Raw genomic sequence first — 24,705 nt, 5'->3', positions numbered from 1 at the left:
CCATTTTTCATCACCAGTCACCATCCGCTGCAAAAATCGATCGAATTCGTTCCGTTTAAGCAGTGCATCCCAGGCGTTGATTCGGTCCAAGAGATTTTTTGCGTCAACTAGTGTGGCAGATCCAGATCCTTGGAATCCAATCTTCTGCAAATGCTTCCAAACGGTTTTATGGTCTATACCCAATTCCTGACCAATGGAGCGAATGCTCACATGCCGATCTACTTGGATGATTTCGACGATTTTATCGATTTCTGCAACGATTGGCCTACCAGTACGGGATGTATCTTCGACATCCACTACACCAGAACGAAATCAATCGAACAAATGCTGTGCTGTGCGAATTGTTACAGTATCATAAACTCACAAATTTTTTTCGGCCGCCTTCGTTGCATTTTTACCTCTCAGGTAGTAAAAACGTAAAATATGATGAATTTCTTGCTTGGCGGACTCCATTTTTGACGCGCTATAACTTGAAACTGAAACGTACGATCACAACACTGTCAAAGAGACACTTGTTGCACAGATTGTCGTCTTCAAATCGCCGTACAGTATGACTCGATACGATAAGTACAACACAAGATATGTTTAAGTGTCGCCATCCATTGACAAAATACGACATTTCTTTTCCCCCAATCCTATATCTCTCAGTAAGAGCGTGTCAGAAATATTGAAAAAAGAAAATGTTTAAATCGTCTGAGCAATGGCTTCCCTCAGCTCATAGTTGGTAATGGAAGTTGTGAAAATTTGATCAACCTTCGTACACCATTTACCACGGCTACATTTGATTCCCTTGTGTTTAGTCGGTACCTTTCGATCTTAAAAAATATCGGGAATCACCTACAGTTCAGTGTTCATTTCAGATACTCATGTTTCCTCATAGTACCTAAAAAAGTATGCGCCGCTCTGGAACCTGTTGAATTTCTGTCTTATTCCTGAAGTAATGAGAAACAAAAAAAAAACGAAAATAGATGCTGAGTGCAATTGTTACTACCCCCAATATCGAAGGTAATCCCCTCTCTCTGGTTGCCATAACAAGTTCTCACGAGCGGACTAGGTGGCAAGGTGCAACGGCCGGATTGAAGAGATTTCCTGCAATATTAACATAGCAGCAGTTGAAGTCAGTCGTGAAGGTTTTGTGTAAACACAAAACATTAAAATCGGTTTATTGTTTGTCTGCCGGTCACATGCATTTTTCTCGGAGACGGTTGTAGCGATTGTCACCAAATTTGGTAGAAAGGTAGGAACTGTGAACGCTCACGCATATAGCGAGTTACATACATTTACGTCGAATTTAAGGGAGGGTCTCCATACATGCAAAAGGGGGTGTAAATTTTTTTCATCAAATATAGTCATCTGGGGTATCAAATTAAAGGTCTCGTTTGTACTTTTCGAAGCCGGTCTTAGTTTTGACATTTGTTGAAAAGGTGGGGAGTGGGGGGGGGTTGAAACTGATAATTTTTTTAACGAATCCTTTCTCAGAAACTACCCAACCGAAAAATCTGCAAAAAAATCAGGGGGATGTCGCTATATGGTACCTAGACTCCGAAATACTCTTCATATCGATACCTGTTCAAATAAAGTTGATAATAGTACATTACTATAATTTTTAGTAATTGACAGGAAAATCCCCCTTAAGTTCACCCTAGAGTCACAAAATTTTGCAGCAGGCTACAGCAAAGAGCATGATCCTCCCAAATTTGCTGAAAATCGCACTATTACTAACGAAGTTATACTAGGTCAAAATTGTCGCTCCTCTGCAAATTCAAGAGTATGAATGTCAATATCACTTGAAAATGGATATTTTCACATAATATATGCATTTTTTACGTGCTACATGATAATGGGAGAAATGCATACTCAAATCTCTTTACAAAAGAAATACACAAAACCTTTCATACCTGAAACGTCTAGCTTCCGGTTTCTCGACTTGTTCCTTTTTATTCACTGCTATCACAACGATGGTCAAAACTGAAATGACTCCTTGATTAAATATAGGAGTAATTATACTTCATTATCCGACACCAACAGCGCCAACTGGTGGTTTGATACAGCAAAATCGCAACTATCTTCACTTGATTGCCAAATCGGCCATTTCATATGCAACAACCTAATAATTGGCTACAAAACCCCCCTTGAGTTCATCCTAGAATCATCAAGTTTTGCAACAATAATAATAATGTGGGAATCCAAGACTTTGAATATCAGTATCACGCGAAATTATATATTCTCAAATAATAATGGGACAAATATCCATTCAAATATTTTTATATAGAAAGTACACAAAACCTTTCATACTGAAGCGTCCGGTTTTCCGAATTATTTATCCTAAGGTCTGTTCGAGAAAGTACTGATCCGACGTTTCTCATTTGGCAACCCACACGAATATATTTGGAGGAAATAAATTTCTATTTTACAAAAATTCATTAAAAATTTTAACATTGAGCCAGCCAAAAAAAAGTAATTAGTCGATAACCGGAAACGGTGTTTAGGTATGAAAACTTTAGTGGTTTATGATTGATAGGTACATTATCTCTCTGGCTATCAAATGAGTGAACACTGCAATGGCCAATTGGTTGAGGGGTCAGTTTGACAATCTTAACTTCAGTCGAATCTCACGGTCATGCATGTTTGTGATTATCTAAAAGGAGACAGAAGTAATAGGCAATAGGCCACAATCCTGACGTTGGGTACTGGTGAAAACACCAAACTTTATAATATATATGCCCGATATTGTGCTTACATGTGAAATTTATTGCTTTGTAAAGTACCATTTGAGGCCTTTCGTTTGATATTTTACACGGCTATATTCAGAGAAAAAAAAGCTGCATACTCCCTTCTCTTGTATGGGATCTCCTCTGAACCCCACACAAAATATGCCTTAAAATGTATACGCAGGACTCTACAACTACATACGCCCACCATGATCCCAATATGTGCAGAAGATTGTATGACAGACGGACAAAGAATAAACCGATTTTGCTTGTGCACAAAATTGAAAAGATACGGATTATCGGGAATGCATTGTATTAGAAAAATTGGTTTGTAGAGCTCTTGAAGTTTTCCCTTTTAGGGAATGAACTTCGCGCTGATTACCGGGCAGCAGCTCTGCACTCCGTACTTCATTTTGCCCCATCCGATTGAGGAAGCCCTGAGCTCGCATTGCTACCACTCACAGTCTGCTAGCTGGTCGCTGCTCCTAAAACAGATATAAAATCTAAGAGCGTCAGAAGAGTTGTTTTTGCTTAAACGAAACAGTCGATAAAATGTTGATTTTTAATGTATAATACTCTGTCTTCCAATCCAATCGTTCTCTCGATTGATTTTTTCGTTACTCCGATTTACTGCAATTGTAATGAACTCTCGGGTTCCTTGCTGATCTTTTATTGTTGCTACTAGGATGTTGCATATGAAATGGTCGATTTGGTACTAAAATTTGAATCGACTGTAAAGCTTACAAAATTTTATTTAATTAATCAAAATAGGTGCCAGTTGATTCAAAATACTTCTCCCAGCGAGATACAAGGGCATATATGCCAGTTTCGTGGAAGTCCAATTTTCGGGTGTTGATAAACTAGTCGAAGGCAATTTTAATGACCTCTTTATTCCTAAATTGTTTTTCCGCGAAAAAATGATCCAAATGCTTAAAAAAGTGGTAGTTGGTTGGCGAAAGATCCGGTGAATATGGTGGATGAGGCAGAGTCTCATAATGCAATTCGTTCAACGTTTGAACCGTTGTTCTGGATACATGATGTCGTGAAGGAGTGTCACACCATCTCTGCTGACTAATCTCAGCCGATGAATACTCAATTTTTGGTGCATTTCCTCGAGCTTGGCACAGCATTTCTGTGCATTTATCATTTCTTCAGGTGCCAAAAAAGGAAAGTGGATAACTTCAGCTATAGACCACCAAACAGTCACCATTACCTTCTTCGGATGGAGGCTCGGTTTCGGCATATAATTCGGTGGCTCATCAGCATCTAGCCATTGTGCTGATCGGGGACGATTATCGTATAATATCCACCATTCATCGCATGTCACTATCCTATGGAAAAAGGTATTGCTTCTGTTGCGGGAGAGTAAAGAACAGCAAATTTCCATTTGACGCGTCATATATTGCTCCGTAAGGGCATGCGGAACCCATTCGTCAAGCCTTTTCAGCGAACTATCATTGAAAAAAGAAAATTTGTGAAACTTAAGGGGAGTGAGTAGCATAAATTGAAAAAAAAAATCAAAAAATTTTTATTAGCTTAAACAATTCTTCAGAATGTTCTGAATCTAGTAATAAGTCTACAAATCAAAACCGACACCTAGAAGTACTTAAAAGAAATTTTTGAATTTAATTGTTATAACCTGTGAGCGAACCATGAAATCAGTCAAAACCAAGACTATTTCATATTAAGAGATAACATGTGATGAAACAATATTATATATTACATCATATGAAAAAGAAACCAAAATTCATAGATAATTTTTTTTTTAATTAATTCACAACTTTCGATACATCAGAATTCTCCATTGCTATAAGAAGTACCACCTTCCTCTTCCAAATATGATTCTTCCAATTTCCTTTTTGCATTTCTCATTCGCTGCCTCGGTTTTTGTGACGTCTCCACATTTTTTCTTTCCGCCTTCTGAATTCTCTCGATGTCAGATGTCTTGAGAGCGTCACAACAGAACTTCCCTGGTTCAATACCTAGGTGATGAAGGATTCTACATCGGGATATATTTCCGTCATTGAAGGTAGATACCGCATCATAAACCCCAAACTCAAGAGTTTTCCTTGTTACAAAGGTGATCTTTGGAACGCGACCCCAAATGGCATGATTGAAACTTTCGTTCGGGTTTATGGTTCGGCCGTGACCACACTTTCGTAACAAGTCAAGGTGGGCCAGTTGTCGAAATACAGGCTTTATTTCATCCACCACTGCCTTGTTCAGGTGAAAATGTTTTGAATGATCATACACAGTATTTTCATTTTGACGTTTCAGAAATTTGCACCAAGATGGTTTGCATAGGCCATGAATGGGGTATATATGGGGAAAAATATTGCCCAAATTGCTTCTTTTATACTCTCAACTGTATTGTTTTCAGGTTGGCGGATAGCATTACCATACAAATTTTGAATTTTGGTAATGGCTGCATCCGTCAACCTGTTTTTTCCTCCAATTGGTTTTCCATCTTGGAGTTTTTTTCCCCCCCAACTTCGATTTTAAATTGCAAAGACGGGTCCCCGTTCTTTTTTGCCTATGCATTCCAACTTGCGTATTTCGAAATCTGGTCCATACGGTTTTCTCTCAAGGACTGAAAGAAAGCCTTTCGAGTCTATTACCAAGGTACTCCTTATGCCGCACATCGTAGTTCTGTTGTGATCTCTCAAATATCTGTTTAGCCCCAGTAACTTCTATCGCTCTACTGGAGCCAATGAAATTTGCCTGGCAGTCGGCATCATGCTCATTTGTGTAAACACAAAACCTTATTAAAATCGGTTTACTGTCTGTCTGTCTGTCACACGCATTTTTCTCGGAGATGGTTGTAGAAATTAGCACCAAATTTGGTAGAAAGGTGGAAACTGTGAACCCTCATGCATATAGTGAGTTACATCCTTCTACGTCGAGTTTAAGGGGGTCCCCATACATGCAAAAGGGGGTGTCAATTTTTTGTTCAACAAATATAGTCATGTGGGGTATCAAATTAAAGGTCTCGGTTAGTACTTTTCGAAGTCGGTGTTAGTTTTGTCATTTGTTGAAAAGGTGGGGAGTGCGGGGGTTGAAAGTGATCATTTTTTTAACGAACCCATTCTCAGAAACTACTCAACCGAAAAATCTGAAAAAAATCAAGGGGCTGCCAGTATATGGTGCCTAGGCTCCGAAATACCCTCCATACCGATACCTGTTCAAATAAAGTTAACAATAGTACATTACTATTACTTACTAATTTTTAGTAATTGACAGGAAGCCCCCCCTTAAGTTCACCCTAGAATCACAAAATTGTAGGCTACAGTCTAGAGCATGATGTAGGCTACATCCTGCCAAATTTGGTGAAAATCTCAGTATTACTAAGAAAGTTATACTAAAACTGTCGCTCCTCTGCAAATTCAAGGCTATGAATGTCAATATCACTTGAAAGTGGATATTTTCACATAATATATGCACATGCTAATGGGACAAATGCACACTCAAATCTCTTTATAAAAGAAATACACAAAAACATTCATACCTGAAGCGTCTAGCTTCCAGTTTCCCGACTTGTTTAGTTAGCCAGAGTAATGGCAAAACTTTGACATTATATCAACGTCAATGACCAAAACTAAAATACAGTATAAGATTTTGACTCAAATAACTGGTTTTATGATTCCCTTACCTTACAAGTATCAATGGAGGTCGCGCTGACAACACCATTCAGGGAAGTGTAGCCCCTCTTTTGCCATGTGCCATCGGGAGCCACATTTATGACCCTACAATTGTCGTTCATTTCCACGGCTTCATTTACTGCATTCGCCATTGATCCCTTACCCACCTCTTTGGCAGAAGAAGCCAAGATGCTGTCGTATGCAGCATATTTGGTGATGAGAGGAGGCAGGTTCATAAATGCGCATAAAATTTTGCCGGCAGTAAGACCTTTATCGATTGCCCTGAGGGCATAGGCGAACCTGACATTCAGTGTCAAAGTCGGTTTGACCATTCACAATATATATAAATGCCATAAAAAAAAAAACAGTCAAAAAAAGCGGCACTTCCACAATAACATATTTACCTTCTTCCGTGTCATAAGTAATTTTTTAACAATTCCAAAAATTGTCAAATTTTGCACAATTTTTGCAAAGCAATTGAAGTTTCGCAGCAAGATCACGTCTAAAAATTACTGACACCTCGAGTATACCATGACAAGTTGTACAACATCCCATGGTCCCCAGAGATTTATTGAGAATAAAATAAAAATAATCAGAAAAATTACAAGAAATATTACTTTACATATCAAAATTTATGAAATTATAATTTTCATTTGTCTCGAAGTTGTCGTACTCCTCTAAATGGTGACTCACTTTCGAGAAGGAAGAGGAAAACGATTTTTCTGAAAGGGAGGATTCCGGGGTGTTCACCCTTTGATGTACTTCCTGTACAGACCCTGTAATGGCAGGCCCTGGTGTTGGCTCCGGGGTAGAAGGTCAAAATATCTCGTTCGGGCGTTCTTGGGGCCTTCTTTCCTTTTTTTAAAAAACACGTGTGCTTCGGGGCATCGCGAAAAACTAATATTAAATGACGCGAAATAACACAAGTTATTCAAACACGAGTTGAGGTTCACTTATACACGCTCCGGGCTTCACATATGTCGATTGATCTCGATTTTTCTTGTAGAATCGATAACAATCTTTCTCTCTGCACTCTGCTGGGATAGTAGAGATTTGAAGCAACCACTCTAGGGCGAAAAATCGAAAGAAATCGATAAGAAGGCCGGGAAATATGAGTCGCCACGTTTTTTGCCTCTCCTGAAAAATCGCGTTTTTAAGGTTTTGTTTTGAAAACAAAACCTTATTAAAATCGGTTCAATGTTTGTCTGTCTGCCTGTCACACGCACTTTTCTCAGAAACGGCTATACTGATTGACACGAAATTTGGTGAGAAGGTGGGGACTGTGGACCCCTGGACATGCAGTGAGTGATAATTCCTCTGTGTCCAGAATGAATTCTCATAGCCAACTATCATCGAAAAAGAAAATTTTTGAAACTTAAGTAGAATTGTTCGATAGAAATATCACCTGCCGCTTGCATGATAAAATTAATTCAATTAAAATGGTATATCACGTAGCCAATAGAAATCAGCATCAACCAATGGGAATCATGCAGAACATATACAAAACTTCTGTCATAGTGATAGTCGCAAACTCCGCACTTAGGTTGTCCGTGTCCGGATCAAGTAATACCAAGATAAATGTCCAACACAATCGAAAAATGTCCAGTAAATAAACTTTCCCAATAACATTGTTTTTAGTAGCTTTGTTTAGACCTTAAAACACTGCAATTTGTAAACTCCACCAACCGTTAAAGCGTCAAAATAATAAATATTTATGTAAAAATATTAGAATAACTTCCAACTAAACCAAGAAAAAAAACTTTCAGAAGAAATATAATAAATATTTTGTATAATATTTTGATATTGTCAGCAAAAAATATAAACAATGAAAATATTTGAGGACCTTCTGTAAATTAAATAACCAAAAAACAAACACAAAGTGTAAACCAAGGCATACGTTACTATTCAAGCTCATGTAATCATTACCCTAAAATATGAATAAACTCTAAAAACATTTAGCTCTAAACCACATCTCAGCATTGTCATTTCACTCATGTAATCTATAATCCAAGAGCCAATAGAAACTTGTCCAAATATCATGAATAAATATAATCCCACAAGAAAAGCGAGATAATTGCTATAATTACACTTAGGGGAGGAGAAAATATGAAAGAGATTTGCACATGAGCACATGCTTAATGCATCTTCAATAAAAAGCTATATATAAACCCTTAAATACTAATAAAGTTATAATATCTGCAGATTATGATAATTATAAACAGAAGTATACAAACAATAAAATACATGTGGATTTAAACAAAACCAAACCGGCCTTATTATTTATTTATTTGGGCTTGCATTTCCCAGCTGGCTAGCTAAGCGTAAAAACAAAGCGGGTTCAGTCGAACTTTAATATGTTTAAAGAAAACCAGGATCTCGTATATAAATAAAACCAAATAAAGGTATGACCACTGGAATCTGCGGAATATTTAAGACTCTAATTTTCCCCAGAATAAAAATTTATATAGTTTTCTTTCTAACCGAATTTGACTTTCAGTTTCATATCCGTGAATATGTATTCTGTCAGCATAAGTTAGTAAATAAAGCTGATTGTGCAACGAAATCATTTCTGCTTTTAAATTTATTCTTAATCAAAACAATATGTATCATCTATTAATATTATAATTTGCACAGATAATGCTATTAACCATCCAACACAAAAAGTGCAACAAAATGTTAACGCGTCAATTAAAAACCATACACAATATCAAAATTCAGGTAAATAAAGTATATAATTCCCAAATCATTTAAAAACGTGATTGAATGCCAAAGTGATATATAAGTGTACCTAAACAAATTTTTTTATGGAAAAACAAATATAAATCAAAATTTGTGGGTTTCATGGATATTTGAGTTTTTTTCGGACTTTTTATATATTTGTTTTCGTATACAAACTTCTCCGTGTTTTAATGTGATTAGGATTGGATTTGAATTGATTCTTAAATGAGATTGTGGAAATGTCTTCAATATATGAGCCGATAAATATCTACCCTCAATGAAACTATCAGATTAGCTGTGATTTTGTGACATGTAAATGGTTAGCAATGACAATAGAACAAAATACAGACAAAATCGAATTATTCTTATTGTTAGAAATCACTAACTCCGAATTCGGTTATTACTGCTGCTACTCTAAAATACTGTTTTGCAATTGGGAGGGATTTAAGGGGGTTTTTTTTAGAAATTTTTTGTGAAGAACTCAATAAAGATACAAATATTACATCAGATTTTTCATCATAGATTTATTTATATCTTAAGCGTGCATAGTATTTTTTCTAGCCTGATCGCATAGTTCGTTATTGAACTACAGAGGAATTTATACACCCATCTGCAAAAGGGGTATTTTTCTGCTGCCACGCAAGAGGACGCTGCGATCGTCTTAAAGAAAAAAGTTAACGGCATTTTAACGTGAACACTTAACTACAGTCCGCAAACTAGGATTATTAAAAATATTAAAAACTATTTTTTTTTTTTTTGCCATGTCAAACTTTTTTTTTGTGAATTTTGGTGTTTTTTCAAGGCTTCAAGGAATAAAAAAAAACTACTGAATGAATCGCAATTATCCTAGTTTGCAGACCGTTGAGATATGTCTTGAATAAGTCGTAAAAAGTTCAAAGAATTTCAATCGATTGATTTTGGGCTGTAGTGGCAGCAACATGCAGTTTCGAGAAAAACGCATTTAAAAAGTACAATGCGATTTTCAACCATAAAGCCTTAACTGACCATTAATCTGCTATACCTAGTCCATACACTTTAGGTTTCTTGAAGAAACACATGTACAGCCTTGGCTTCAATTTTTATCATCCGAACGTTATTCGGACCGATAAATACGAGCTTTATTACAGCGATCAAGATAAATCTGGCATCTGGCACTTATCACGTGTTTAACACTATAATTTCCGAACGACTTCGAATATCAAACAAGTCGGGAAACCGGAAGCTGGACGCTTCAGGTACGAAAGGTTTTGTGTATTTCTTAGTACGTAGCACGTAATACATCCATATATTATGTGAGAGTATCCACTTTCGGGTGATATTGACATTCATAGTCTTCAATTTTCAAAGAAGCAACAATTTTGACGTATTATAACTTTATTAATAATGGTGCGATTTCCACCAAACAAGAACATGCTCTACGTTATAGCCTACATCACTGCGTGGTGCTAGGATGAATTTAAGGGGGGTTTTGTAGTGAATTACTAAACATTGTAGTAATATACTATTATCAACTTTATTTGAACAGATATCGATATGGAAGGTATTCCGGGGCACCATATAGGCAGTTTCGGTTTGGTAGTTTTTGAGAATGCCCCCTTAAAGAAATGATCAATGTCGACCCCCCGCACTCCCCACCTTTCCAATAAATGCCAAAACTAAGACCGGCTTCGGAAAGTACTAACCGGGACCTTTAATTTGATACATGACTATAGCTGATGAAAAAAAAAATGTACCAATTTGGAAAAAAAAATAGTGTTTGAAATTATCAGCATTTTAAATTTCAACCAAATTGAAACAGACTGAAAAGCCCAAAATGTTAGAGTTAATTTCTCGCGTGAAATGCCAAGGAGGACGATGAAATATTGTTTCATGCCTTACTACACAAATAACTCCAGAAAAACCAGCCAAAAAGCTTGTTTGCCTATCCCGAAAGGAGATTATCGGAAGAAGTGGATCGCCATCGTCCGACGGAATCCAGTTTCCGTGGAGTCAAGTTTAAATTGTGAGAATCATTTTAAAGCCTTATTAAAATCGGTGAAAATTTTCAAAAGACTGGCCTGGACACGTTAGAGTGTGGGATTTTTATCCACTAAAACCACCCGATTCCCCCTACCCCGTGAAACCCATCTTTAGCATCACGGGCCGGAGTTAGCTTACTTTAGCTTCCCCGCCTTCCTCACTTATTTTGTTTTTCGCAGTTTATCCTGAATTACTGCGATCATGGAATTGATCACATCCCAGTCTTCCTGGCAAGCTACCATTCTCCAAACAAAATTTCCCCCTAGGTTTCTCCTTTCTTCCACAAATCTACGACATTGGAAGAATACGTGCGCTGGGTCCTCTGGGACCCCGTCGTAGTTGGGACAATTAGGTCAGGTGTCCAATTTAAACCTGCACAGGTATTGACGGTAACCTCCATAGCCGATGAGAAACTGGGTTTGATTATAATTGGTCAGCCTGTAAGTCCAACGACCCTTTTCTGACTGGTTCCATCCCTATTGCCATCTGCCTATGGATCTCTCCCTTTGGGCTTTTTTCACCTGCGATAAGGGAGAGATGGACCTGGTGTTATAAATGTTCATCATTTCTGTTGCCAGGATGCAAATCAGCATCATTCCCGAAATGAAGAACGCTGCATCATCTGAGACGGTCTTGAAGGCAGAACACACCCTTAAGGCTGTTCTTCTGTAAACTTCTTGGCTATGAGCAGCCTGCAAGTATACCGGGATCCTCCGGCATCATGGCGAGAGCCATACTCATGGTAGATGCTTTTCCCCAAGTATGCTCAATGTGCTGCTTAAAATTGAGTTTTCCGTATATCATCACCCCTAAGTACGATACGATTTCCGATTCTAATGCGTCTTTTCCTCTGCGAGTGCCAGTCCAGCACTCTAACCAAGCCTTAACAACACTAATTGCTTCGCTTGAGTACTCGAGATGCTTTGCGACCACAACCAGTGCTATATCGTCGGCATAACCCACCAAAGTGGGTCCGGAATGGTTGATCTGGCTTTTCAGAACCCATACTGCCGATCTAAAAGGCCCCCTTGGCTCTCGACGACTGGCAATAATCTATTATAAATTACTCGTTCCAACATTTTCCCCATAGTGTCTAAAAGACATGGGTCCATAGGAGGACGGTTCCCCAGCGGGTTTGCCAGCCTTAGACAGCAGTACCAACTTCTGCCGCTTCCGTGGTGCAGGAAAGATACCCTCGGACATGGTCTACTTTTGGCGGCAAGTTCGTGAGCCTTATTCGGTATGCCGTCCAGACCCGGGGCTTTGCTATTGCCTATTCGACTGCAGACCTCCAGCAGCTCATCCCTGGTGACTGGTGGAATCGGAGTCACATTCAAGGAGTGCTGGAAGGTGTCAGACCTCCCTCTTGCTGGAGAAATAACCCCTGGATTATTTTCAACAAGATCGTAAAGCACGTGATCTGCGGAGATGACCGGCCTCTGAATCTTCCTGTCACGATTTTATAGATACGATTTATGTCCGCTTCCAAACAGAGCTCCCTCAAACATTCCCTCTTACTCCGCTGGCTGGCGAGCTTGAGGTTCTTGCGGGTTTCTCATTTTGCCCTTGATCGATCCTGCCTATTGCCCTCTGAGTCATTCGTCTGGCTCTGTGACCAATCGATCGAAGGATGGCAAATTCACTATTCTACCAATAATTGGGTCTTCTAGTGGGGAATGAATATCTCCTAGGCATCAACGTGTCACATGCTTTAGAGATGCTTTGTGTGACATAGCTCTACCCGTAGAGGTGCCTGCTTTGCTGGGGAGGTCTAACCACAACTCTATGAATATTTGCTCATCCATCACTTTTGCAGACCATCCTGATGTTATTTTGTATGTCGGCTTCCGGGGTGCGGGTCTCCTGCCTTATGACTCCGTCCTTAATTCAAAGGTGATTGCCGGGTGGTCACTGTTCGTGCAGACCTCGCTAACTTGCCAGGACATGTCACGTGCCAGCGCAGGACAGACAAAAGTCAGATCTATAATTGAACCAGATCCACCTTTCCGATCCTTCATTGGCTAGAACTACATCCAACTGGGCGAATGCTTCTAATAATCACCGTCCCCTTGCATTAGTCTCTTTGTTGCCCTACTCTGTGGCCCACGCATTAAAGTCATCGGCTATCACCTTTGGACCTCGTACCATTGCGTCATGAACAAGATCGTCTAAGAGCTCTTGAAACTCGGTGGGCCGTAGCAGCTGTATACGAATATATCGCTTATTTTTGCCCACACAAAGCCACTAACCGCCTGATCCATGTTGTGTTGTATGGCTTGATGACCATACGTCCATACTGCCACTCCACCAGTTAAATCTGTGACCTACACACCACCGTCAAGATTTTTGTACGGTTCACTATGATAGCAATCTCCATCACGGATTCGTAAGTGGTTTGCGTAAGCAAATCTAGTGCGACCCTGCGATGATTGAGGTTTATTTGTGTTAATCTTATTTTTTCACTGCAGTTAACGCCTTCCTAAATTCCGGACATTTACCACTTCCGGCAATATGCCGGTTATCCCGTCCCTCCTTCGCACAAAATGCATTTGAGGTCGCTATTGCACTTCTTGGCAATATGTCCTTTTTCTCCACACCTTCGACATCGATCGATACCACTAGGGAATGCATTCCCGAAGTGTCTAAACAGTAGGCATTTAAAGCACCTCTTTAAAGAAATCTGTTCCCTTAGTCGACAAACAATCCATCCAATCCAAACCTTTCCCACAGCCAACAGCTTCTACGCTGACTCCACTGGCAGTCGCATTGGGGTCGTTTGAGCACCGCCATAAGCTTTTCTTAGGCTCACGATAGATTCTTCGTTGAATTCCTCCAACTTGAATTGTTGTTTCAAGGCAGTGCAGATCTCTCCTCTGGATGTTACCTCATTGAGATCCTTGCACTGTATGTAGATCTCATTTTTTTGGAACAAACGGCGACATTCTCCCCAAGCGAGTTTATAACTTGGTTACGAAAGCCGTCAGTTTTTCCCACGTTGACGCACCAGGACATACCACTCGCCAGCGCAGGGCTGACAAAGGTCAGATCTACCACCGAGCCTGACCCCCGTTTCTGAAAGGTGTTTACAGCACCTTCGTTAGCCAAAACTATGTCCATCTGCGCGAAAGCTTTCAATAAACTGCACCCCCAAGTATTTGATTCTCTGTTACCCCACTCTAGGGCCCAAGCATTGGAATCATCAACAATCACCTTTGAACTTTGGACTATTGCACTCTCTGCCAATATGGCCTTTCTCCTCACTTCTGCATCGATCTGTCTGTCCGTCACAGGCATTTTTCTCGGAGATGGTTTTAACGATTGACACCAAATTTGGTGGAAAAGTGGCAACTGTGAACGGTCATGCATACGGCGAGTTATATCCTTTTATGTCGAATTTAAGAGGTGGGGGGGGGGGGGTCCCTGTACATGCAAAACGGGATGTAAATTTTTTTCATCAAATATAGTCATATGGGGTATCAAATGAAAGGTCTCGATTAGTACTTTCTGAAGCCCGGGAAGTGCGGGGGGTCGAAAGTGGTCATCTCTTTAGCGGACCCATTCTCAGTAACTACCCAACCGAAAAATCAGGAATCTGCCACTATATGGTGCCTAGGCTCCGAAATACCCCCATATCGAAATTCCTTCAAATAAAGTTAATAGTATGTTACTATAATTTTTAGTAGTTGGCTGCAAAAACCCCCTTAATTTCATCTTAGCACCACGCAGTATGCAGTGATGTAGGCTATAATATAGAACATGATTCTACCAAGTTTGGTAGAAATCGCACTATTACTAACAAAGTTATAATAGGTCAAAGTAGTCGTTTCTTTGCAAATTTAAGACTATGAGTGTTAATATCACTCGAAAGTGGATACTCTCACATAATATTGGGTTAGGGAAAAAGTAATGTCGTATTTGTGATTGAATTTTAACGCTTTATTTAACATACTTAGAATTATCCGATTTAAGTCAAATATGCGTCGTTTTGTTCGCAAACTTGTTGCCATTTAGAAGGCAACTTCATTATCCCCTCCTTATTTGCAAAAAACTCTAGACAGCCAATTTTCGCAAGCCTCTTTTTGAGGCCAACTTAGTAGCACCAAGAGCGTTTCGCATGGACCGGAAGAGATGGTAATCACTTGGTGCCAGGTCCGGACTATACGGTGGGTGCGATAGGACATCCCATCCGAGCTCCTGTAGCTTCTGGCGGGTCATCAAAGATGTGAGAGGCCGAGGGTTGCCTTGGTGGAACACAACACCATTCCTATCGATCAATTCTGGTCAATCGCCTGCTTCAAACGGTCGAGTTGCTCACAGTAAAATCCCACCAAAACCTTTCTGGTCGTTAATCCGGGTTTCGCGATGGTTTGGACCGGCACGTCGCGCTTCGACCACGATCTTTTCCGCTTGAGGTTATCGTACGTGATCCACTTTTCATCACCAGTTACTATCTGCTTCAAAAATGAGTCGAATTCCTTCCGTTTCGGCAGTGCATCGCAGGCGTTGATTCGGTCAAAAAGATTTTTTTGCGTCAGCTCGTGTGGCACCCAAACATCCAGCTTTTTTTGGAATGCAATCTTCTGCAAATGGTTCCAAACGGTTTTATGGTCTATACCCAGTTCCTGACCAATGGAGCGAATGCTCAAATGCCGGTCTACTTGTATGATTTCGACGATTTTATCAGTTTCTGCAACGATTAGCCTACTAGTACGTGGTGTATTTTCGACATCCACTACACCAGAACGAAATCGATCGAACCAACGCTGTGCTGTGCGAATCGTTACAGTATCGGACCAATAAACTTCACAAATTTTGTTTGGCCGCCTTCGTTGCATTTTGACCTCTCAGGTAGTAAAAATGTAAAATATGACGAATTTCTTCCTTGGTGGACTCCATCTTTGACTCGCTATAACTTGAAACTGAAACGTACGATCATAAAACTGTCAAAGAGACACCTGTAGCCCAGATTGTCGTCTTCAAATCGCCGTATAGTATGACCCGATGCGATAAGTACAACACAAGATATGTCCAAGTGTCGCCGTCTATTGACAAAATACGACATTACTTTTTCCCCAACCTAATATGAAAGTACGGGGCTAATCTTAACAAAAGGGAGTCTAATGGAGACTAAAAGGAGTTACATTTAGACATCCTGGTCACTATTTCTTCGTCGTCAATAAGAATTTTGCCGAAATTTCACACAGTCTAGCCAGGCGAATTCTAACGTGCATATTCGTCTTGCAAAATTTATAATCATTTTGTCAAATTCTTCTGTAAGTTGTTGAATTCTTATTGAACACCATCTAGCGCATAGAATCAATTCAATCCAATGTCTCTCACATGCGTATATGTTGAACCCATCCACTCTCAGCTCCCTTTCAATGTTAATTAATCTATTTCTCATTTTCAAAAGTAAATACAGCAACTGGAAACACATCGGCCAATACAAACTATCGGACGCATGTGAATAGGTGAAATTTACTATCGGCTGGTACATCCACCAGCAGCACAATCGCCGGAAAAACAACAACCACTACATCCACTACGGTTAATACAACTACGGCCATAGACAACGGGACGAACCCTAAAATTCAGTCTAACAACAATAATAACAACAATCGAATTCAGGGTCCAGCAGCAGCGGCAACAGCAGCCAATCTTCTATTTGTAAGGTAGAGTCTCATCTGAACCTCCCTTTGGCGAACAACTCCTGGATAATTATAACCGTCTCATCTCATTGCAGGCCAGCAAATCCTTCGCTTCACGTCAACAAGTTACCCTTCATGCCCGTTCAATTCCTATAAACCCAAAATTTCGCCAATCGTCCTCGAATAGTGTTGCCTTAAACGTGGATTCCTCGAGGCCGAGCCGGAGGCAACCGGGAACAGTGAACGGAGGGAGACATGACGCAAGCAAGCGGATACCTTTTCGGCTAATGTACATTTGTTCGAATTATGATAATTTATATATTTATTTATATCAGTTAAGAATAAAGAGGAGATCTAAAAGTATAATAATACCTACAGAGAGAAATATGAAGTAACCTTAAAGGCAGAAATATAAAAATATAATAATCACTTAACGTAATCTATTCAATAATATCGTTGCATTATAACATTACATAATAACAAATATTTTAAAAATACTTTGTTCAATGTTCAACCTAATATATACGATTATAATACACAATAACAGGCAGTCATTTAACGCATAAAGTAATATAAAATCTACCATAATATACGAATCATAAATCACACTTGGATGATGAGGAACAAGAAAAATCGCCCGCACTAGTCAACTGTGTTATTCAACAAAAAAGGGAAGAAATTATAATTTTTTATTGTATATATGAATAAAGAGATGTCGACGATGTATAGAAATACGAAAATGTTGCTTTGTTATTCCATAGCATCCAATATTAGCAACCGACTACAGCAATTGAATAAGCATGTAACTATTGAATTGTTGCCAATGAAATGGCTGATTTGGCAATCAAGTGAAGTTAGTTGGTGTCGGATAATGAAGTATAAATCTTCTTTTTCTTCAGCCTTTGTCCCGTTCACATGCGGGGTCGGCTCGTCGTGATTGGTTTCGCCATTTAGATTTGGGTGCAATCTCGAGGCTTTTAAATCCCCATCCAGCGTATCAAGCCACTGTTGTTTAGGCCTGCCTTTTGGTCGTTTACCATCGACTTCGATGTTCAGACCAATCTTGGCAAGTCAATTCTCGTTAGCACAAATTGCGTGACCATACCATCGAAGACGCCTCTCTCGCAATTTTTCTATGATCAGTGCAACCCCATAATGATCGCGGATATCCTCATTTCGGGTGTGATCAAAACGTGTCACCCCACAAGTCCAACGTAACATCTTCGTCTCCATTACCACAAGACCCCGTTCACTGTCTTTTATAGTCGGCCAACACTCAGAACCATAGAGAGCGACAGGACGGACGACATTGGGGTAAATTTTAGACGTTCATGATACGTCGTTTACAAAGAGTGCCGGTTGTGGAACGCCACTTCATCCAGGTTGCGTTAATGCGTGAAGCAATTTAATAGCGCAGTTCTCCATTGGCTGATAGCATTAACTCGAGGTATTTAAATCGCTCAGTTCTGGGCAGGTCACTGGGGGATTGTGTCGCTGTGAATTATAAAGCGGTACTGGTCTGCGACTCGCTGCAAAGTCACGTGCGCGAATCGTGGGAAACACTCAACGAATCTCTGATACAACAAGGGGATAATGGAGCGGATGAAGAAGATGTTCATTTCTTCAGTCCACTTCATTCGTTGCCTACGCAAACCTGCTGAAGTGGTGGCCAAAGATTATGGCGAAACAGCTGCAGCAAGTGGAGCAATGCTCCTGCTCGTCGTGTCGCCTAGACGTCGAACCGCCCCATGACTACCGGTTTCAACTGTCCATTACGGGAGCCCGACCCAGTCACCAAGTCAAACGACTCCTGCCGGTTATCCGCACCGGACCTCAAATTTCTTCTTCTCATTTTTGGTAGTGCATTTTATCCCTAGCTTTCAGGTGTAAGGATAGCTTCCTCAGTGGGTTATCTACAAGACTGCAAAGTTCCTGCACTTTCCTCACCTACTCCCTGAGACGCTGCGGTGGCGTACAGCCATTCAGACTGACCATCCATATCTCCTCCTTTCTCAACCGGACTTGGGACCGGCTACGGCGGAGTTGTAATGATTTGAGTTTTTAAATCTATTCCGGTAATCATCGTATCCTAATTGTGTTCTTTCTAGTTTTTCCGAAACGTTCCACCAAAGTAGAAAAGTTGTTAGCCATGTCCGAGTTCCGTTTTTTTTTCAAGAGGAATTTTCGAAATGTGAAGGCATTCAATATATCGGTGTTATCCAACGAAAAATGGTGTCCTTACTCTGTTACATGTTTGGCAACCGCGGACTTTATGTGTGGGTTGCCATTCTTTCTTACGAATTCAGGCTCCTTTATGTGTTCTAACACCCTACATTGATCACGTCGCAGTCTGGGCAGGAAATCTTGTATATGCCGCTTTTTTCGATACAGTCTTTTTTTATCTTTATTGCATCCGAGTCGTCAGTAAGTATCGTCTACTGGTTGAAGTAACCGGAATCCAGGTGTATGTAGTTGTCTTTTGATGTTCTACGTCAGCCCCGAATAGGTTAACATACCCGTTGCCTTGGTTCTGTGTTTGGCTCCTGGGGGAATGTTGAAAGTTGTCTTAAGGCCTGGCGTAGTTTCTTTTGGATCCGATTTACGATGGTGTTCCTGTTGTACCAGTTGCATGGGCTGTGTCCAGGATATCATTCGTTTCTGTTTTTATTCTCGCCTCGTTGAGCCAGTGACCATTCTGGGGAACATAAAGTTATATGCCGCCATCTTGTGGTGTAAGGTGTATGCGATGGTTCGTTGTAAATACAACGAACCATCGCATCGAATCAAATGATTCGGTTTCCTGTAAATGTCGAATTCAAAGTCCCCTCTTTCCCGATTATTTTTAACTTCCGTTCCTTTTCGATTCACATGGTAAATTCGATGTTTCTGTATGCCCGGATGAGTTTTTGGAAGATCATCGTACATCGTCCACATATCTGAATCAGACCACGCTTAGGAACAGCGGTTTATCGTCGAATGATGCGAATATTTCATCATTTTGTATTCCCCCTGCCTCGTGTCTGGCGATAACTTGCCTACTTGTTTTCCTATTTTCAAGCCCAACTTAACTTCTTCCGGTGAATTTGTTGCTGCTATTATCTCTCTGACCTCGTTGCCTTCTTTATGTATTCTGGAGAGGCATTTGACTCTAGGCGGAGATGAGAGATAGGCATTCTCAATTCGGATGCTTTCTTAATGATGGGTTTGCATTCTGCCGGATCCTTTTCCATTCTTTTAACAGAGTCTCATGTAGGGCGCCAAAAATTCTTCGGAAAATTCTTCTCTCGAACGCGGCCAAGAGTTTTTCGAGGAAATCTTGAGCTTTCCTCAAGTCTTTAATGCAACGCGATTCGTCAAACCGTTTCCTCAGGAGCACAGCTTGGTAGCGATAAATATGCCTTCGATCGGACCACGCTTCTAGATTTCACAAAGTCCTTTTATAAAATCTACATACTTGTTGTTTATCGGTTAAAGAAGGAAGTCAATCATAAAAACTTTATTTAATTTTATAATTTAAACAACTTTATTACATAAAGTGGACGAGAAACTAAAAACTTTGTATATACCCTTTTCTTAATTGACATGTCAAAATCCATTTTTCAAATTCAATTCTTTTTTCGACATAATCCAGGCCTACTCCGCCACGGAGAACACCGGTGGTAGCAACTGTCAATCGAATTAACATTTGAAATAAATTTCGAATGTTGTTAATTCGAAATAAATTTCGAATGTTGTTAGCCCCGCTGCGCCACAAGTTCATAATTTTTCTTGCTTAGAACCCAAGTCTCAGAGGAATACATAAGGACTGGCAAGATTATTGTCTTGTACAGTGAGAGCTTTAACCCTATGCTGAGACGTTTCCAGCGGAACAGTTTTTGTAAGCTAAAAATGGCTCTGTTGACTGCCAACAATATCTCGCGAAGTTGGTGTTCACGACTGGCAAATCTGTTAGATGAATTTAAATGGTTGACAGCCTTGCACTATCTGTCCAGTCGAAACATCGCCGCTCTTCCTTGTCCACTCAAGTCTGCTGATATGAACCCCATTGAAAAAAGGTGGAATGTTTCACAACAAAAGGTTTATGAGAGACAAAACCCTACGAAGAAAGTTTAATACAAAATATTCGCGAAGTATGCCTGGTCACCAATAACTAAAAGAAAATTTGCCTTTTCTTGATCTGCTTTTTAACCACCTTTTGTTTCGTGGAAAATTGACTGTCGCCTCATAAGAAGCGCATAGCGCGTCAACTGTATCTACGCGCCACCGCCCCCTATTTGCCGAAATGTCCCTCAACTCCCGTGAAACTTACACTCCTGTTCTGCGCACCGTGTTTCTAAGACCATCCACTCGTCAGTTGCACTGGAGTAGTGGGTTCCATTACATGACCTAACTGACAATGGAGCTGTCATTCTTTCTTAAAGCATGACCTACCCACTGCCACTTTCGCCTCCTAATCAACACGGCAGATACCACTGCCCCTATGTGATAGAATCCAAACTAGACTAAGGGTTACTAGTGCCTGCTGCAGGAAGGTGGGACTGCAGATGAACCCAGCCAAAACCACCATAGTACCATTCACTAGGTATGGAACGATAATCTGGGCAGAAAGAACCGAACTCAGCACACAAGCCAGGGAGTTACATAAGCTCCAAAGGCTGGCTTGCGTGTATATCAATGGGGCAATGAGGACATGCCCAACGGCATCCCTGGAGGTTCTTCTGGGAATAACCCCTCTCCAAGACCCAGAGGAATGCGTGACGGGATATACGGAAATCTTCTACACCGATGGCTTAAAAACAGGTTGAAGGGCAGAGGCATCGCAATCTGCAGTGACAGTCAAGCTGCATTGAGGGCATTGAGCAGTCCTTTGATCACCTCGAAAATCGTTCAGGAATGCAGAAACCGTTTGAACTCTATGTCTAGATTCAATACGGTGGAACTACTCTGGGTACCTGGTCACTGTGGCATAGAGGGAAATGAAATCTCGGACGCTTTAGCGAAAGAGGGGTCAGTCTCCCCTATGCCAGAACCGGAGCCAGCAATTGGAGTATCAGTAGCATTGGCTAAATCTGTTTTCAAAAACTGGGAACAAGTTTCCCATAATGACAAGTAGCAGAGCCTAAATGCTGCTCGGCACACCAAACTTTTCCTGCCAGAACCGAACATACGTACCGCAAAGTTTATCCCGTCGAAAAGCAGGAGGACTTGCAGGTGTATTGTGGGCATTCTGACAGGCCATAATTCACTAGCTGGGCATCTGTTCAGAATAGGAATTACCGAAGAGGTTACGTGTCCCTCCTGTAATGAGGAAGCGGAATCCACGGAGCATTTCCTATGTGAATGCCCCGCCTATGGACGCATCAGGCATTAGATCTTTGGTGCCGATGTTCTCCAATTGCGACGGGTAGCATCACATCTACTAACAGAAATCCTGCGATACGTTAACGAATCCGGAACATTCCGTTAGACAGGAGAGGCGAGTACAATGGGCCAACACGGCCTGAGTGCTCAGAGGCTGTAGCTTCTCCCCCACCATACACACACACACAACCCCTCTCCATCTGATGCAGGCAAGGATGGCCGGTAGTATGAGTGAGGCGGGGAGCTGCCTGAATCGAAGGAAGATTTTTCTCAAATAATAAAAAACTTGTTGTTTCTTTTTCGTTATTGTTGCAAAAACCGACATTTCGGGAACCACTTGTTCCCTTCATCAGTGCAGTAGGCAATAAGGTTGTATTTATACTAGTATAAATCTATACTATATACTATGATATAATTCTGGCTAATTTAAAAAAACTTATATCTAGGTCCTGTAAAATAATAAATATTTAATTACATTCTAATGCCTAATTTATCTATCCTGAAAGGAGAAGAGGTTTATTTAGTTTTTTTAGAGTTTTTTGAACAATGAGGAATAGCAATTACCCAGATCTGAATTGAACCTAGTATCAACCGGTTATTTGCTAATGAACCAGCTTTCATAGGCATCCAGCTGGTTAATTTTTCTTACCTGCGCTTATTTTATGGCCACATCCCACCATAGATTTAGTAGGTTTTCTTGACAACCAACTCTGCCTCCTTCATGTGCTCCCTAAATCTAGTAGTTACCAATCTTTTTGTTTGCCCGATATACACCTTCGGACAATCTGAGCAAGCGATTTTATAAATGCCGCTCATCTCCTCTACCGTTTTTCGGTCTTTTTCCCCAGTCAGCTGGGATTTTAGCTGATAGGTACGACTTGGTCTTACCAGCTGTATGTCAAACCTTTTCAATGTCCTTTTGATGTGCTTGGGCAGATTTCGGAAGGTGACACTTGATCGTTTTTGAGCGGTAGAGGGCGATTGTTGGGTATATGGTGTAGTGAGATTACTACATTCTAATATTCGTGTGTGTCTCCTAATCATCCTGTCTATGGTGGCGCTAGAGTTTTTCGCTCCGGTAGTCTTCCTCCGTGAGGGGAATTGTTAGGAGGCGGTGGATCATCGTGCCATAGGCAGCCATTTTGTGCTGGTAGCTGTGGAACGAAGTGGCCGGGATTGTACGCTGAGTGCTGGTCGGTTTCCTGAAAATAGAAAAAGAAAATTGTCCGTTTTGACGTTTGATTAATAAATCTAAGAAAGGCAATTGGCTTTTAACTTCAATCTCATGAGTGAAGGTTATTTTAGGGTGTAGCGTGTTGATTTTATCCAGCATATTTTGGATACTTGTGTCCGGGATTACTGTCAAAATGTCATCCACTTACCTCAACCATATATTTGGCAATAATCCATCCTGCTCCATTTTCTCCTCCAGCGATGCCATAAAGATTTCACTTAGGAGTGGGGAGAGAGGATTGCCCATCGCTACACCCGAGGTCGTCTTTTTGACGGATTGGTTTCCGTTAATAGACCGGAATATTTGGCATTCCTCGACCTCGGGAGTTAGAATCTGCAATAAGCTCCCTCATTTCATTGCCTGATTTGTGTATTTTTGGTTGGCATCTAATTCTGAGTAAAGAAGGGTTCGGCATCCGCAGTTGGGCTGGGTTATCAACCACATTCTTTTAGGGCCTTCTCCACTCGTTTTATGGATCCTGGTAGCGGGTCGTTCTTTAGTTCGAAGTAGTTTCCAACAGTCAACTTTTCCATCACTAGGTTATCGTAATGTTGCTTGTCCTTAATTACGATCGCATAACCTTTGTTCGCTTTTAGGTAGTATATCGGCTTCTTCCTCAGTTCTCGTACGATACTGGTTTCTCGCTGGTTACCAGACTTCCGAATCTTATTTTGGTAAGCGATGGGTTTTGATAGTTCATGCCGGATTTCCTCTTTTGCTTCGTTGCCCATTAGTTATCGGAAATCTCAGCACTTGACATTGATCGCCTATCCATAGTCAGCCAGGTTTAATTAGGTTTTTTGCGACGTGGCCGGCAAATCGATCTTCACCGGAAATAAAAGTACTGTCGCCCGTGCAGCAAAAAATTTGAATTTACAGACTAACGCTTTCTGCATTCTGCGTCAACTACACCTACGTGCCACTGCTATCCATGCGCCGGGAAGTCTTCCAGCTCCCGAGAAACTAACTACTGCTCTGCGCCAAGTGTTTCTAAAGTGATCCAATCGTCGGCCGCACTGGGGTAGTAGCTTCCATTACTTGGGCTAAGTAGCAATGGAGCTATCGTATTTCTTAAAGCACCTATCTGCCATTTTCGCTTCCTAATCAACACAATACGCTTGGTGGTATCTGTCCAGTACGCTGACGCAGGTAAAATGTCGGCGAACGGAGCAACCTCCACTTGATGTTGATGTTATCAGCATTCTCAGACTTTAGGCGAAACAGCGCTATTAATCCCTCAAGTAGCAAATCAAAACTGGCATCATTTAACGTGTTTAATTTTATTTCAATCTTTACTGAGTGCGAGCTTCAAACATTGATTTTCGTGTACCTGTGAAAGCCCACGGGTCGCATTTCAGACATTCTTCAAACAAATG

The 24,705-nt window shown here is 40.7% G+C and overlaps 1 protein-coding gene across 2 annotated transcripts in view; it reads left to right on the top strand.

Moving 5' to 3' along the window:
* Window positions 1-17,474, top strand: part of LOC119654196 (KH domain-containing, RNA-binding, signal transduction-associated protein 2-like) — a 35,960-nt gene extending 18,486 nt beyond the window's left edge. Inside the window, exons 6-8 of one of the 2 annotated variants that reach the window (XM_038059395.1) lie at window positions 8,984-9,067; window positions 16,500-16,758; window positions 16,830-17,474. In XM_038059395.1, the coding sequence (XP_037915323.1) occupies window positions 8,984-9,067; window positions 16,500-16,561 (146 nt within the window). In that variant the 3' untranslated portion in view covers window positions 16,562-16,758; window positions 16,830-17,474. The remainder of the gene's footprint in view (window positions 1-8,983; window positions 9,068-16,499; window positions 16,759-16,829) is intronic. The other variant, XM_038059396.1, reaches the window with a different exon arrangement.
* The last annotated feature ends 7,231 nt before the right edge of the window (window positions 17,475-24,705 follow it).

The sequence above is a fragment of the Hermetia illucens genome, chromosome 4 (assembly GCF_905115235.1).
Source record: "Hermetia illucens chromosome 4, iHerIll2.2.curated.20191125, whole genome shotgun sequence".
NCBI classification, from domain to species: domain Eukaryota; kingdom Metazoa; phylum Arthropoda; class Insecta; order Diptera; family Stratiomyidae; genus Hermetia; species Hermetia illucens.
This window is presented reverse-complemented; position numbering and strand designations above follow the sequence as displayed.